We start from the raw sequence: 17,110 nt of genomic DNA, 5'->3' as shown, positions 1-17,110 counted from the left end.
GAGTGCCCAGGGGCAGAGGCTCCATTTCCCCAGTGACAGAGGGGACGTGGGGACAAGAACGCCCAAGGGCAGAGGCTCGATTTCCCCAGTGACAGAGAGGACATGCGGGGACAGGCACACGCATGCGGCCTGAGCTGCTCTTCCTCCTCACAGATTAGGAACTCAGGTCACGCAAGCTGCTGACAGAGTAATCAGTGCGAATGGAAAAGAACTTAAGAAAACCTCCAATAGAAGATACGTTTCGAGCCAAGATTCTGCATCTCGCAGAACAGCTCTCATCCCCCTTGTCCCCGGGTCCCCTTGGGCCATGAAGGGCTTGGCAGGTTCAACCGGAGCCCCCGACTCACATCAGCTCAGGCCGGAAGCGGTGGATGATGGCACACAGGGCCAGGCCGCTGCGCCAGGATGTGGTCAGGTCGGTGACATTGACGTGCTGGTAGCCCTCGGTTTGCTGCTGACACCAGGTTAAGAGCTTGCTGGGCCGGATGTCGGACTCTGCAGCCAGGGGAGACACACAGTGGTGACGGGCTCTGGGGAAGTCTCAGCAGCCTCCCTGGGGACCAGGAAGAACAGCACCAAGGCAAGGGCCAAGAGCATGGGTGCAGCCCCGAGGCACCCTGTCAACAGCGCGGTGGGAGGGAGGGCAGGATACTGGGACAGGACACATGTTCTCCTGCAGCAGAATCCCTGAGACCCCCTGTGGCCAGACGCCAGTCAGAGGCTACATACGAACACAGCGGGGAGCACTGTGTGGACCCTGCCAACATCTCATCTGGTGGGGCAGGCAGACATGGCAGCAGGTGACAATGACACCGTGCTGTGATGGCAGAGATGTGGGTACGGGGGCACGCGAGCAGGTCTGCTCCTCGTCTGCCAGGGCAGCGGAACTCGCCAAAGCGAGAGTCATGGAGCAGGTGTACCTGCTGCTTGAGGAGTGTCTAGGGATTCATCAGACAAAAGAAGGCATTCTGGGAAGACAGAAGAGGGCTGTGCCATGGCAAGAATCTAGAAAGGCCGGCCAGGCTACATGCAACAGCTTGTTACAGGGGTGGCAGCAGTGGGGCGTGGGGCATGAAGGGAAGGAGGGGTGGCCAGTAAGGCTGTGTGCACCCAGAGATTGGGAGGATGCGGGGTCCAGGCAGGCAACAGAAGCCAGAGAGCTCTTTCAGCAGGACGGGGACCTGAGCGAGGCCAATGGATCATGTAACTATCCCTTCCCTCCACCAGGAAAAGAGGGTAGCATGTGGAGCTTGTTATCTAGCTGGGGAGACAAGATCTCCACACTAGAAACACCAGGGAAAGAAAAGCAAGGCCCCAATAAAGTAGTTCCCCAGTTCACTTTCATGTCCTAAGTTCTTCATGCATATTGATTCCTCTCCAACCCATCTACAGTTGGCGTTGTTGCTGTCCTGGTTTTAGAGAAGAGGACGCTGCAAGACAGAGGAGAAGTCCCTGGCCAAGGTCACACAGCTCATAGCAGAATAGCCTACTGGACTGCAGGGTCTGTGCCCCCACGGTCACTCCACCCCCACGCCAGCAGCCTGGCGGAGGACCCGGGTCGGCTGCTTACCCCTCCTGGAGAGGCCCACGGATCTCCTCACTGAGCCCAGCCTCTCGAGAGGCCACTGGTCCAGCTCCTTAGTGATGTATAAATGCTTCACCTGCAAGCAAGCACTTTGGTTAGTGCTGACTTTAAAGAGACCACATAGCTGCCCACCGGAATTTCCCCAAAAGCCAGTCTCAGGGTTGACCCAGCCTCTACCCAGGGTCCACCATCTATCTTTTCCTCTCTCCCTGGAGGCCATGGCCTTCAGCAAGAGAACCGGGGAACCTGAGACACAGAGCAACGGGTCCCACCCAGTTGTCCACCCAAATGTAGGGGGACTCAGGCGTGAGAAAATGCAATTGGCTAACTTTAAGAGCATCACACCGTTCTTCGTACCATTGCCTGAAGAAGTTGGCAGTTGTGTGTTTCTGCGTCAACGGGAGCAAAAGGGACTGTTGGACTGCGAACTGAAAGGACTTGATGGCTGGCTGAGGAGACTATTTGAGGGAGGCATGCTCAGCCACGCATATGTGCGGTGACAATAAACATGTAAGCACATGTGCAGATGTGGACACCACACATGTTCTAGTTCTTTCTGTGGGCTAGACACACGCTGACTCTAGTTTTCTCCTGCAGCTCTCCTGGAGACAGGAAGTGGTCCCACACCCAAGCCAAGAGGCATTGGTGGCCTCAGTCCCAGGGATGTGGCAAAGTTTCTTGTTGTTGTTTTTTTTTTCTTTTTAAATTAATTAATGTATTTATTTTTAAATTTATATCCAAGTTAGTTAGCATACAGTGTCACAACGATCTCAGGAGTAGATTCCAGTGATTCATCTGGAATGTGGCAAGGTTTTACATGACCCCTACCCACTGCTCAGTGACAGGTGGCCCCAATAGGGCCCAGGGAAGGACTTACCTGATGGGGCCTGACACAGTTAGAGTTGAGATTTGGGTACCGTGTCCCTGGGTCCAACGTGTACTGCTCAAAGTTCTTGTTGATGTTCTCTGGGGTAGTCTGAGGTAACAGCCGATAGAGACTTTCTCTAGGATGAGGCAAAGCCCAGGGGTCAGGGGTTGCTAGGGCAGCCTCAGGCCCTTGTCTGCGCACCCCCCCCCCCCTTTGCTCTGCTCTTAAAGGCTCCTTGGATATGTCTGTATACTCCTCCCCTCAAAGCCTGGCCCTCATGGTTCCTCATGGATCCACAAAGTGGGGGAGATTCGAAGGGCTGGAGAGAAGGTGGGAGGGGATCCACAGGCAGTGACACTGGCCTTCTTCCCCCAAGAAGAGGGCAGGGACACACAGCTGGCAGCAGAGGGACCTGTGGTTTTGCTATAACCACCACTCAGCCAAGCTGCGTCCTATGGCCTGCCCCCCATGACCACTGACCTCCACACCCAAGACCAGCAGAGGCCTGTCCCATTCACCAGCCCTGATTTCCCCCGGTCCACCAGCTGTTACAGCCACGTGGCCAGCAGCAGGAGTCTGGGCGGAAGCCCCAGAGGATCTCAGCAGCAGAAGAGGCCTGGGATGTCAGAGATCCAGCCCCCATGGGAGGACACTCAGCGCTGCAGTGAAGGCTTCCCCCTAAACCTCTTCTGGCTCTGCAGTGACCAGGCAGTGCTGGGAACCCCAACTTCAGGGCCGCTCCAGGTCAAGATTTCCCTGTTGCATTCAGGTCGTAAGGTCCCGGCCCCAAGAAAGAAGTCACTGAAGGGGGCAGAGCATGACAGAGAAAGTTTTCCTGGGGATGCTGATGGTCAAATCAGGGCCCGTGTGGGAAGGCAAATGAAAGATTCATCCCAGGTTCATCCGGGAGTCGCCTAAAGGCCAGCCTTGCTCTCTTTCCTGTCTGATTTTGGAACCAGCCCTGCCCCCAGCCGGAAACCCTGCCGCCGATACTCACCTTTCGGCCAGCAGCTCCAGGGGAGGGGTGCCCTGGTCCCAGCTTTTCACCATCCATGCCGTGTCAAAGGCTGCCAGGAAGCCTCGGGCACAGCCTGTGCCCATGGGCCAAAACGGCTGGAGAAGAAAGTGTGGAACATTCCCGTTAATTCTAAAGGCCCCCGCTTTGCCTTCCCATTCGACCCAGCACTTGGGGCTTGCCAGGCCCTTGCGAGGCACTGGAGGGGGGTGAGGGGTGACAGGACGGACCCTAGGATTCACCGCAAACACAATTAGCTATAGCACAAAGTCCCGTGTAAAGGGTGCTGCATCACAGGAACAGCAAAACTGCTTTGGGGCTTACAAAAGGCACAGGCAAACCCCCCACCGTGGGGAAGGCGATGGAAATCAGGGAATACTTCGCAAAAGAGCTGCATTTGTGAGGATTTTAAAGAATGGGTAGGATTCTCATCTTGACCCGTTCAGGAACAGCATGGGCAAAGGCACGCTGGCTGGAAAATGGCGGTGCCCGGTAGAGGAGCAGAGGAGGGTAGCAAGAGAGAACGCCGAGAAGGGAGACGGGGGCGGAGGGGGCAGGGCACAGCCCACACACCACGGGGAGCAAGGGCTGGTTCGCCAAATGAAGCTCTTGTTTTCTTTTTAATTTTTTAAGCATTTTTAAGAGAGAGAGAGAAACAGGGTGCAAGTGGGGGAAGGGCAGAGAGAGAGGGAGACACAGAATCCAAAGCAGGCTCCAGGCTCCGAGCTGTCAGCACAGAGCCTGACGCGGGGCTCGAACCCATGAACGCTAAGATCATGACCTGAGCCGAAGTCGGACACTTAACTGACTGAGCCACCCAGGCGCCCCTGACCGAAGTAAGTTCTAACTGAACTGTCCCATGGGCACCCAAAGCATAGTCTGGAATTTGACTCTTACTTGGAATAAACACACATTTTTTTTTTTGGTTAGTGCTGACTTTAAAGATAAAAATGTAATCCTTCTGAAAACATTCTATCTAAGGATCCTTGCATTTGCTGATTCTCTGGGAAGCACTTTGAGCAGGGAGGCCATGGACGGAAACTGGACTTGGGGCCCCATATGCCTTCTTGTACCCTCTACGATCTCCATGTTGCAAGGCCCCAGAGAGAGCTCCCCACGCGAGGAAGAAGTTATGGTCCAGCTGAGGGCGTGCATGTTCTCAGGAGGCCAGCCTGTAAAGTTCAGAGCGGGGCTGACCGATTTTGTACTTTGACAAAGAGGTCGGCCCGAAGAGCCCAGAGGCAGGAGAGGAAGATAGAATGAGCTTCTCTGTATTTGGTCAAAGGGCAGGTGCAAACTGGAGACCAGCACGGGCTTGGCAGAGTCCGGCACACTGGCAGGGCACCCATCTGTCCCCTGGCTGAACGACAGCACAGGCTGCTGGCCACACCATAAATGCAGGGATCGGTCTTTTACCAGGAATGGGGGGGCGCTACCTCAAGCAGGCTGTCGCCCACCAGGGCCACGAGTAGCTGGTGTGACTGGCGCTCGCGCACCAAGGCCGCGTTCTCGGAGGCGTACATGGAAGTGAAGTCGAACATGGCCACATCGGGCTGCCCATAATGGTTCATGGCATAGTCTAACGATGGCAGCTGGTAATTGGTGGCGAAATCTGCAGCCTCTCGGGCATAGGAAAGCAGGTTGTCCTGGTTCACATTCTCCGCACACAGCAGCATCTCCGTGTCGATGTAGTCCTGGGGGGGGGAGAATAGGAGCAAAATGTTGCAATCTGCCCCTGGAAAGGGCAAGTGTTCATACCCACATCTTTGCAAAGGGACTTGGAATGGGTTTGGACAGTGAGGCTGATCAAAACAGAAAATCAGGGCCAAAGGAATCAAGAGGAACCAAATCAGCCCTCTGTACGGGCCAACAGAGCTGTGATTAAGCATCGCACTTGACTTTGAGCTTCCTGGCATCCGAGGCAAAAGGGAAATGTGATGTATGGCAAGGCTTTCCTTATCAGAAAGAAGGAAGCATAGAAATTCCTAGGGGAGGCAATGTTTTCCTGGCACTAAATTCTAAAAGAACCGTCTCACGTAGGAATTTTGACAGAGAACACAGTGTTGCAATGAACAGTTTACTCAGTAATGGTCTTGTGGTAAACACGGAAGTAAATTTCATATGGCCGGTTCTTGCGATAACCTTCAGCAAAAATGAAAAGACAAAAGAGTGAGTAAGTAATAGTGATTTTATAGCCGACGAAGCTGCGCTAATAATACGGTCCGGACATACTGTGTTTAGTGGGCAAACAGGACCAGAAAAGAAATGGGTAACTGGCATAACTCTTGAACTTTCTCTGCAGAATCAGTTATCTCTTCTCTGGCCAGGCTGAGGGTTGCTCAGGGCCCTGTTCTGCTCTCACAGTGTTAACTGCTACAGCCCTGGAGGGCGCTGGCTTCCAGCACCAGGACACCCATCCTGGAGGGACTCCAGCACTGCCCCATAGCATGTCCCCCAGAGTCTAATCTGCTCCTCGTGTGGTTAAGGAACCAGAAGACTCTCTTTCCCGAAAGCTAGCAGAGAAGTGCAGATCCTGAGGAGGGTGGGGTGTGGGCGGGGACTGGTGGGGCCATCCAGAGCATCAGGTCACAGTCCACCCCTGCTACGCAGTGAGTAAAGTTGGGCAAGTTATCAAAGTCTTCTGAGTTTCCGTTTTCTTGTTTGTAAAACAGGAATGACAAAATCCACCTCATACAGTGAGGACCGAGGGAAATGGCAGACATAAAAATCCCCAGCCTGACGCCTGGCACGTGAGAAGAGCAAAGTGAGTGGGAATTTCCATTCCCTATAATTCACGATGGCACAAACACAGCATGTGGGGAAGCGCGCCCCTGGACCTCCCCTCCCCACCCTGAGGCACCAACAAGAGTATTTATAAAGGTCTTGGAAGGCACAGCCACATCTACAAACAGAGCGACCTACTGTGTCCATTTTCCTCATAGCCGTGATTTCAAATACCTCATCGCAGAAATTCTCATATGTTCACACCATAGTGCATCACCCAGTTTGCACCCAGCGGTGGCCCAAGGGTGCTTTGCCGGGTCACGGCGTTCAGGCTGGAGCTCCTGTCATTCGCCTTTCCTTTCTCCTACCTGCTCCACCAGTCACATGACCAATTTCCTCCCTTACAAACGTGGGGATGAGATGGGGGAGGGTGAATGGAGAGGTCTTGAAAATACTCCCTCTTCAAAGCATGCCCACAAGCGCCCGTGAGGTGGGCTGGGTGATGGGGGAGTGTGGTCACGCCTGGTGCTGGTGTCCCAAACAGGGGTGTGGGGACCTGCAGGGCTGGGCTGGGGTAACAGCTCACCCGGCCCAGGGCTGCTGGAAGGAGCCACGGGACCTCGTATGGCAGGAGGTCCCAGGAGAGGGGACGGTACAGAAGCAGGACAGGGAGCAGCAGGGAGGGGGTGAAAACAAGGACAATGGAGAGAAAGGTGGGAAGGGACCCTAAGCGAAGTGGGCAGGCCTGGAGAAGTAGTTTTAAATTAAGACAGATGCAGGAGGATGAAGGTGGGCCCCGTTTGCCACACGCATAGGTACTGAAGACAGGCTGCGTCCTCAGCAGAGAGGAGGGACAGTGAGAGACGCGGCAAGAATAGTACAGGGCGGGGAACCTGATGGGAAGAGCAGTCACCCCTACCTCCCCACCCCCGTGCTGAGCTGAAAGGAAGGCTGGAGATCAGAAGAGAAGGTCAGGCAATGGTTTCGAATGAGGTTGGGCTCAGCACTGGGAGACCAGCTATGATGTACGCTGGCCTCACCCACCTGGAAACAAGGCTCCCTCCCCCCATGGCGAGACCAAGCCTGCTCTATCCAGGAGCCTTCGCCTATACGAATGTGGGCCAGCCCGGAGAGGGCGCCAGGATGACAGGCCACCCTCCTTGTGAGGGAGAGCAAGATGGGCAGAGTTGGGAGCCCAAAGCCATCGTTTCCTGAGGAGGAACTTCACTCTCCCTTCAGTAGCCATGGAAGACCAGAGGTCAGTAGGAATAGGTGGGGAAGCAGGTCAGTCAGTCATTCAACACACATTCACTCAGCACCTCTGTGTGCCTCCAGAAAGATGCTGACCCATGCAGGGAGAGGAAACGAGAGAGGACTTGCCATTCCTCCGGGAGCATGACAAGAATGTTAATTTGAGTGGCTCGGGGTAGATGGACCAGCTCCCAGCTATGCAAATGCTACAGAGCTTGGCCGGGCACATGGAGACTCCTGGCCAGGGCTCCTGAACCAAAGAACTTTCCAGCCCTCTCACGTCCAGCCTGTGGGCTAGAACTTCTAGAGGAGAGTTCCTGTCTCATCTTAAAAGCCCCTCAGCACCAGCTCAGAAGATGCCCCTGGACTCTCTGAGGGGAAAGAAAGCCCCAGTGAGGACACCCACGAGCCTGGGATCTGCTCCCAGATCTTCCACCGTCATTATGCGGTTAGAGTGAGTCACGCTTGCCCACCTGTGTGATGACAGGGACGTGGGGGTATGAAGGGGCTTTGACAACTGCCAAAGAGTTGAATCACCATGGGCAACATGTCGTGGCCTGGACAAATGCCCTGGGATGCCCTGAGGGAACCTTAGTGTCCCACAGGCTGGAGTACTCAGCCAGTGAAATAAGAAACCCATGTCAAATTCTGCCTGACTTCCCATGGTGAGAGGTGGGTGCTGACAAAAGCCTCCTCAGCCCCTCCTTGGCAAAGGTTTCCACTGTTCCTGAAGCCCCGGACCCCAAATAGTCCTTCACTACCTGCCATTGGCCTCTCGATGGAGGAGGTAACTTTGGGAGGGATGCCCGTGGAATAAAGGAAAGAAGGGGACACCACCCCACCTCCCCCAGACCGGGTCAGCCGTGGGGCACCAGATGCCAAAACCCACTGCTCACACATCTGCTGGCTGTGTTCAGTCGGTTCCTTTCAACTCCCATCCACCCCATTCACAGCCTCCTGTCTGCAGCTCAGGCTCTCAGCAAGCCCTGAGCCACGCAGAGGAGGCCCAGGGGAGGGCTGGGTTACTAATGCCACCCGGCCGGCTGCCAGCACAAAGTGGTCAGAGGACAGGCACATTCTTCTTCGACAAGCGACACTGAATAGTCACCATGCCGCCTGAGCTGCAGGCCGCCACCCGGAGAGCAGGCTGACCTCGGACTGCATGATCCTTATCTTGAGGCTACAGCAGGGGCAGCAGGAACAGAGGCTCTGGATAGGTTGGAAACCTGCCCAAAGCAGCTTCCAGCCCAGGGCCCACCACTCTGTGTGCTCCTTTCTTCTAGCCTCGTACTCGGTTTAAATATGAAGATGCACAGGTAGGAAGCAGGGGCCAGGAAGCCAGCAGGACCAAAAAGCAGGTGTCCAAACCAGACAGAAATGATAGAGGGAATCTACAACCCCCCCTATATGCTCCAGGCACGGGGCCCGTTGCTCTGTATACCTGTTAAAATTTACTCCTGCAAACAACCCTTTCGGACAGAAACCATTATTCCTGTTCTACAGATAAGACCGAAGTTCAGGAAAGTTAAGCAGCGTTTAGTCACAGTCCTGAGTTAATCGGTGGCAGAGCCAAGATTCAAGTTGAGCCTTCGTGCCTGTGAGAAGAGAGGGTTCCACAGGACATTACGACTAGAGGGCCACATGTGAAATTCACCAGCGAATGTTGTCTCCGTGTTCCACTCGGACAAGGAGCCCACAGCTGCCTCCGAATGACATGAGACCTCCCAGGCAAGGGAGCAGGGTTGAATGAGACACGGAGAAGGAGAAGACTCAGCCCGTCTCTCGGTGGCAAAGGCTCACACCAACAACCGGGGGAGGGTCTCAGCCCCCACCGCCACCCCCCAGCGTTCTGCAGAAACACCTCTGCCTGTATCGGCTCCTTCACTCAACGCTCACACAACACCGCACGGAAGGAAAATGCTGGCCCTTTTCTGGCCTCCCGCTTTGCTCGGTTTCTGGCAGGACGGCATCTTGCTCCCACGCTTGCTGGGTCACAAAGGGAAAGACAGGACACCCCAGCCAAGAGATACGTACGTTAATGATGACGCCTTTGTCGAGCAGGCTCTGCTTCTTGGCAGTCATGACGAAATAGTGGGTGCAGTCCTTGTAGTAAACAATGTTCTCCAGATCAATCCCTGCAGAGAGAAGGAGGCGTGGACTCAGTTTGATTCCCTCAGCGCTCGCTGTATGCCAAGAGCTCTACTTTGCTGCATCGCAGGTGCCGTTGTTTCCCTGCATATACTCCTATTGGGCAAGTTTTGAAAACACACAAGGCTGGGAAAGAGAAAACGGAGTGCTAGAATTTACCTGACTCCACACAGCTAGCTTTTACAGCCCCACTAAGACCCTATGTGCTTTTTCAATTGAGATATAATGGGCATGTAACATGTTATCAGTTTAAGGTGTACAATATATTGATTTGGCATACTTATATATTGCGATATGATTAAAGCGCCTTAAAAAAAAAAAACCTCAAAGTCCTTAGGGGCTGTGGACCAGCACTTCCAAGTTAGAGCCTAGCGCTGCAGAAAGGCCAAGAGTTGTCCACAGCATAGCAGCAAAGCAACAGTAGTCCCGGGATTTGAACCCCAGCCGGTCTGATTCCCAATCGCCACCGTGCCCTCCATGTGACCACAGAGTCAGAGAGTGGTGTCAATTCTCCCAAGGCTGTGCTAAGCCATGTTTCTCCCGTTCTCCTGTGTGTGGGAAAACCCAGGTGTCCTGGCAGGAACAAGTCAGGTTGGAGGGCTGGGTTGTACCTTTTTGTACTTTCCAGCAAATGCAAAAACGCTCGAGAGACTAGGTTTCTGCTTTTAAAACAAAGCCGTAGCGCCTGGCCGAAGCGTCACCTGAGAACTTGGAAGTGTGCATGATCAGAACCCCACGTAGGACCTACTAAATCAGAAACTCTGATGGTAGGGCCAGCAATCTGCACTTTGACAAGCCCGAGAGGGATTCTGATGCACGTGCAAATTTGAGAACTGGCTTAGCTTCTTTGGAGAGAAAGGAACAGACACGTAACAACTTTAACAGCAGCCGACATAGAGGTGTGCTGGGTAACCAGAGGAACCCCTTTATTACCGTTAAATAGGAAACAGCCATCAATGCAGAGGGCTCCCCTGAGAATCAGAGGAAATTCATCCGTGTCACTGTGACAGGGGCACTGTGAAACAATGGCCAAAGGTGACCGTCCCAGCGAAATGTAAAGGAAACTCACGGAGACATTTGGAAAAACACACTCAATGTCCTGTCATAATTCATATTTGGTGGTTTATTGAAGTATTTATCTTCTTGGTTTTGGAGAGGAAGGGAGGGTTGGACAATTCTTAAATCATTCAGAAGAACATAATACGCTGAATGAAAACATTCTACAGAGAACTGTGGGCTGATGGGGGTCGGGGAGGGGAAGATGGGTGATGGGCATTGAGGAAGGCACTTGTTGGGATGAGCATTGGGTGTTGTATGTAAGTGATGAATCATGGAAATCTATTCCCGAAGCCAGGAGTATACTATATACACTATATGTTAGCTAACTTGACAATAAATTATATTTAGGAAAAAAAAAACAAGAAATAAAACATAAAATCCTAAAAAAAAAGAAAAAGAAAAAGAAAAGAAAAGAAAAAAAATGAAAAGAAAAGAAAAAGAAATGAAAAGAAAAAAAAAGAAAAACAAAAGAAATGAAAAGAAAAAAAGAAAAAGAAAAAGAAAAAGGAAAAGAAAAGAAAAGAAAAGAAAAGAAAAGAAAAGAAAAGAAAAGAAAAGAAAAGAAAAAAGAAAAAAAAAAGAAAAGAAACCAAAAAACCCCACTCTAATAAAATCATGCCACTGTGGTGCAACTCAGAGGATCGCCCAATGGGCACACATCATAATGGCCAGTGAGTGGCACAGTCTGGCTCAATAAGGAATCCCATTCCTAGAAACTTGAAATATTCCCGGGGAGCAGTTTGACCTGTAACAGTGCACAACTGGAAGGTCTATACCAGAGGCCAGCAGACATTTTTCTGTAACAGGCAGATAGTAAGGATTTGGGGCTTTGTGGGCCATCAGGGTCCACAACCACTCACGGCCACAGGTAGCAATGTCAACAAGTGGGTGTGACTGTGCCCCAAGAAACTTTCATTTATGGGCACTGAAACTGGAATTTCATGTAACTTTCGATTTGTTGAAAAATAGTCTTCTTTTGCTTTTTCTTCAGCCCATTCAAAAACATTAAAACCATTCTTAGCTCGAAGGCAACACAAACATGTGGCCGCCCATAGTTTGCCGGCCTCCAATTTATTATTTTTTTTTTTAATTTTTTTTTTCAACATTTTTTATTTATTTTTTTTGGGACAGAGAGAGACAGAGCATGAACGGGGGAGGGGCAGAGAGAGAGGGAGACACAGAATCGGAAACAGGCTCCAGGCTCTGAGCCATCAGCCCAGAGCCCGACGCGGGGCTCGAACTCCCGGACCGCGAGATCGTGACCTGGCTGAAGTCGGACGCTTAACCGACTGCGCCACCCAGGCGCCCCTGCCGGCCTCCAATTTAAATGCTTAGGCGGTGACAGTGCATCTACTTAATGAGCTATTCTGTGGCTGCAAAACTGACCATCAGGAGGACCTGGCTGCAGTGTGGACAGTATTTCAAATGTGATGCTGGAGGAGAAAATCAGATTCACAAAGAGTATTGACACCCCGAGAAGAGCCAGGGCCCTGTGAAAAGTGGGGCTACGAGGCAGACGATTATTGAAAAGAAGTATGTGAACATGAGAACTCTTTCTGTGCGAGGTGATACTCGGTGTGGATGATTGACTTCTGGTATGAAAATCTTGTCCAACATTGTTGTTACACTGCCTTTCGAGGAGAAATACCTATTTTAAAATCAGGTGAAAAGAAAAATCTGGGATTTATGTAATTGGCAGGAGCGTTTCCCCCCTCTTTCCCCTCCCTGGGCTGGATTTCTCTGCACCATCTTTCTGACTGCCTGACGTACTAGTTGTCTGTTTATTAACGGTCTCCCCCAGCAGAATATAAGATCCAAGAGAGGGGTCTCGTTTTGCCCCCCGCTCTTTCTCAGGCCCTTGAACAACAGCTGGCACACAGTAGGCAGTCAATAGATATTTGTTGAGTAAAGGAATGAGGATCTTCTTTCCTCAAGGCCCACGGCTGGGGGACACTGATGCGCTGGGGTGAGTACATGCTCCCTGCGCATCCCTGGATGTCCCTGGTGGGGAAGGACGGCTGGCACACTGCACAGAAGTACCTACACTTCTTCAGGGGCTAACCTCAGGTTACTGGCTCCCTCCTCAGAGGGCTCTCTGAAGCTCACGGTGACGCGGGCATAGACCAACCTCCCTGCATTAGGATGGTTGTCCCTCACTGGACAAGGATCCACTTGGGGAAGGGACCATGTCAACCTCAACTCTGTATCCCATGATACTGATACTGGCACGTAATGTGCACTGAGTAAACGTTGACTGAGTAAATCCATCTTTAGCCATTTTCATGTACGACAGCCAGAACTTTTTCTCAAGAATTGCCCTTGTCCTTGAAGGAATCCTACCCGTTTCTCTCCTAAGGAGAAGTCTGGGCTTCTGCTTTATCAGAGTGAGGCTCCCAATCCCCAAAACTGGGACAGCCCAGCATTGGACATGGCCTGGTTTGGAGAAAGGTGAGGGTCCCACCTGTTTCTTCTTTAAGGTCCTGAAAAAACTTCTGGTTGAAGATGAAAGCCACCCCGCTAATCTCTTCCACCTTGGCCTCGGCTGTGCTGTTTCTGTTTATGAAGTTGGCGGTGATCGCGATAGCCAGCTTCCCACGGAATTCTTTCCTTCGGAACCCTGCATGAGGCGAAGAGAAAAAGGGAGTCTTTCTTCTGGATTTGGTGGGAAAAGTGAAAAAGATTACGGAGGAAGCTATTCTCAGATGCCTCACAGGCCCCTGGAACCAGAATTCTGCATCTGTAGAGAATCAGGGCAGGTGGAAATGTCAAGGCTTGTACCTGAGGAAGAAACACATCACCAGAGGCCTAAGTCAGCAGGGCTTTTTCCTTTCCTGAAATCTAGAGGGCCAATTATTCTGGTTAGGTTTCCACAGACAAAAGGCCAAAGTGATCTTCCTAAAGGCAATCCGAGAGCTCATCCTTTTAAAGGTTTGTTAGGGGGTCGCCTGGGTGGCTCAGTTGGTTAAGTGCCTGACTTCGGATCAGGTCACGATCTCACGGTTCGTGGGTTCGAGCCCTGCATCAGGCTCTGGGCTGACTCCCAGAGCCTGGAGCCTGCTTTGGATTCCGTGTCTCCCTCTCCCTCTGCCCCTCCCCTGCTCATTCTCTGTCTCTCTCTGTCTCTCAAAAATAAACGTTAAAAAAAAATTTTTTTTAACGAAAAAGAGAAAGATTTGTTAGGCGCTGTTGCTAGGTACATTCATGACACATGCACTTTGAACTTGACGATGAAGACTATATTGTTAGCATTCTTCATGTTTTCCCCCTTTGAAAAGGATTATGAGACTCAATTCCTGTGGAATGGGGATTTTAAACTTAAAACAAATTTTTTTTAATGTTTATTTATTTTTGAGAGAGCGCGAGTGAGCAGGGAAGGGGAAGAGAGAGAGGAAGACACAGAATCTGAAGCAGCCTCCAGGCTCTGAGCTGTCAGCACAGAGCCCGGTGTGGGGCCCGAACCCACACACTGTGAGATCATGACCTGAGCCGAAGTCGGACGCTTAACTGAGATACCCAGGTGCTCCTGTGGGATGGGGATTTTAACAAATTTTCTATTTCCAGTCTCCAGTGACGGGCACACGGTCCACACTCAATAAATATAGAATGAGTAGACAAAATTTTAACTTGCAATTGATTCGTACAATGATTCCTTGGGGTGCTTGTAAGTGTCAATGGTTTAGCTTTTTAACGGCGGTGACAGAGAGGACCCCAAGCAGCTGGTCAGACTTCATTCTTCTGCCAACCCCCTTTCTTTCTAGCAGCTGGCTAGCCCACAGTCCCCAGTTTTCCCTCTGTCCCAGACGCCGTGCACTTTGCTTAACTCAAGGCGCTCATCACATGAGCAGGCTTGGCGGACATGCCTCTGTCTTCAGCCTCCCCTGAGAACTGCCCCCACATTTGCTCACAGTATATGCAAACCTCATGTGCATTCCCAAACTTCGGTCAAAAATCCCTTGGACTGGAAACCTTGGATTTTTATCTCAGTACCTCCTCTTTTAAGTCATCCTTCATCAGACTTTTATCGAAATGATCAGAAATGGCCATGGTGGTCTAGTCTGGTATTTCTTAACCGGGAGTGACCTTGGTCCCCAGTTAGGCAAAGTGTGGAGACATTTCCGGTGGCTACAGTTGGGGGTGCTACTGGTGTCTAGCAGGGAGAGGCCAGGGATGCTAGGCATCCTACTGTGCACGGGACAAAAAATGATGTGGCTCCAAATGCCAACGGCGTCAATATGGAAAAACCCGGCTGCAGGTCTACTTATTTGGTGCTAGGCTGCCTAAGTGGCTCTTCTCCTTCTTACCTTTCTTTTCCTGTCCACGAAATGCCAAACTATACTCAGACAGGGTGTGGATTTTGGATTTGCAAATATTCAGACTCAACAGTTTTACCAAGCCACCAAAATATCCCCATAAATGCTAACGGCACAATATCCAGGTTAGCAGCTTAAAAGGTCTTTGTCAGGTATTGGTTATTGATTGCAGGGATGGGGCGCGTGTAGGGATGGAGGAGAAGAGAGAGGCACGGGAGCGGGGAAAGGGTCCTCGTGGTCCAGCAAGTGGTAGGGCCCAGCTAGGCAGACCACACCTCTGGAAGCCTCCAACATCGACCGTCTTTCAGGGAGTGAGTTCTGTCCTCAGAGGAGATGCCCTCCCGGCCAGACCTCTGCAGCCTGCAGCCTTTAAGCAGGGCAAGCGTGAAGAGCAAATGTAGTCCCCAGTCTAAGAGATGCCATGTGAGGCCATTTTGTCCACCATCTGTGGTCTCACGCGGATACAGTTAGTGCAAATCCATACAACCTACGCACCAATTAATCTCGGCAGGGGGCGGGTGGAGGGGGAGGTGATTGAAGGCATTTCCTGGCAGTGGTGCTCCTCTCCCAACCTGATTAGCCCTTACTCCAAGAAAACGTGTTATGCTTCCAACTTCAGAACTCAGGGAAGCATGGTTTTGCGCTTTGACAGTCTGGGGAAAACCGATCTTACTGCCCAGCAGTGAATGTGCTGAAAAGTTACAAAAAGAGATGGGCTCCTCCTTCCAGAGCATTACACGTGACAGTGAAAGAACACACTCATAGTAGAAGAACGGCTGTCTTAGAGGAGGTATGAAAGTTCTTAGTGCCATGGATTGCACATTGACACGTGCTCAGTAATTGTATGCTGACTTTGAACTTCCCTGGCACTTTATCTTTATAAAACACTTTTACATGTGAGTCCTTTCCTAGCCCTCAAAATGATGCTCTGAGAAGATTCTGTTATCTACATCGTCCAGGTGGGAAAAGTGAGGTTCAGAGACAATGAAATGCTCAGCCTCAGGCACAGCAGGACAATCTGCCCTTCTGTGAAGGCCCCACCCAGCTTTAGCACGTGCCATCTCGCTTTTGTGCACTGCCCCCTGCCTCACTCCCATACCCCCTTCCTCAGCTCCAGGAACAGTCTTCACCTTCCAGCGTGTTCCTGCGGCCATCAGCGCCAATGATGACGTCAAACTCAAAGTCCGACAGAGCGTGGTCCGCAGGGAGAAATTCTGCCCGCCAGCCGATTTCTGCCAGAACAGAAAAATGATTTGAGTTGGCAGAGAAAGGTGGGAGGCATCTTGGTGTCGGCCAGGAAAAATGGATAATACCCCTATGTGTAGGCACCCCAGACAGAGCTGCCAGAGGAAAGACCCAGAGTCATCCCAACTCACACTCTCATCTGGACTCCTTCTGGCTTTAATATCAATTCAATCCGGGACAAGGTAAACCAGCAGCGTCAACCCTATGCTTGATGTAACTGGTTTCTGTGCAGGTTGGGAGACTATCCTCAGTGATTCTTAAACTAGTCTTACTTGAACCTTATTTTTCCCAGCGTTTTCTACCTTGCTCTCTTCATCTTCCCCTATATTCCTCCTTGCCCTCCCATTACTGACCAGACCCGGAGGATGTCCAGGGTGTAGAAACCAGTTTGAATTGCCACTTCATTATGGTCAGAATGTTCTGTCAGGCAGTACACAGCCTTCTATGATAACATTTTCAGGTAAAATCTTGCTGGTCACCCAAAACTGGGATTTAACATCCACCAGAGGTTTGAGAGAGGCTACCAAAGCCACCTAAAACCTCTTCTAAATTTTCAAATATCCTGGGCTGAGGACAGGAGAAGTCAGAACTTAATGAGCACATGGAGCTCTGAGGTCTCTGACATGAAGTTGCCCAAACTGAAGGTCCTGCCTCAGCAGAAGATTTTGATAATAAGATGCAGAGGCATCAGGAACAAAGTCTCTGTCCGTGGTGTGTGAGAAATCAGCATTTACATAAACATATTAAAGGAGAAAGGGAAGCATTACTAAATAATAAGACACCCACAATGGGTAAAGTTTGTGGTTTGTAAATTATACTTTAGTAAGGCTTAAAAATATTACATGCCAAATTATATCATGAGCACTTATTTCATATTTTCTCTAGAAGCTTCACATTTCTAACTG

The 17,110-nt window shown here is 51.2% G+C and overlaps 1 protein-coding gene across 11 annotated transcripts in view; it reads right to left on the bottom strand.

Moving 5' to 3' along the window:
* The window catches only part of MICAL2 (microtubule associated monooxygenase, calponin and LIM domain containing 2), a 225,826-nt gene that overhangs the window by 117,816 nt on the left and 90,900 nt on the right, over positions 1 to 17,110 (bottom strand). For all 11 annotated transcript variants that reach the window (XM_023239563.2, XM_045038968.1, XM_023239564.2 and 8 more), the window contains exons 6-13: positions 16,091 to 16,192; positions 13,112 to 13,267; positions 9,478 to 9,578; positions 4,905 to 5,162; positions 3,451 to 3,566; positions 2,463 to 2,589; positions 1,571 to 1,661; positions 348 to 495 (exon numbers count right to left, since the gene is read on the bottom strand). In XM_023239563.2, the coding sequence (XP_023095331.2) occupies positions 348 to 495; positions 1,571 to 1,661; positions 2,463 to 2,589; positions 3,451 to 3,566; positions 4,905 to 5,162; positions 9,478 to 9,578; positions 13,112 to 13,267; positions 16,091 to 16,192 (1,099 nt within the window). The remainder of the gene's footprint in view (positions 1 to 347; positions 496 to 1,570; positions 1,662 to 2,462; positions 2,590 to 3,450; positions 3,567 to 4,904; positions 5,163 to 9,477; positions 9,579 to 13,111; positions 13,268 to 16,090; positions 16,193 to 17,110) is intronic.

Source organism: Felis catus, chromosome D1 (assembly GCF_018350175.1).
Source record: "Felis catus isolate Fca126 chromosome D1, F.catus_Fca126_mat1.0, whole genome shotgun sequence".
Taxonomy (NCBI): Eukaryota; Metazoa; Chordata; class Mammalia; order Carnivora; family Felidae; genus Felis; species Felis catus.
The sequence above is the reverse complement of the archived record's forward strand: the minus strand, read 5'-3'. Positions and strand labels throughout refer to the sequence as shown.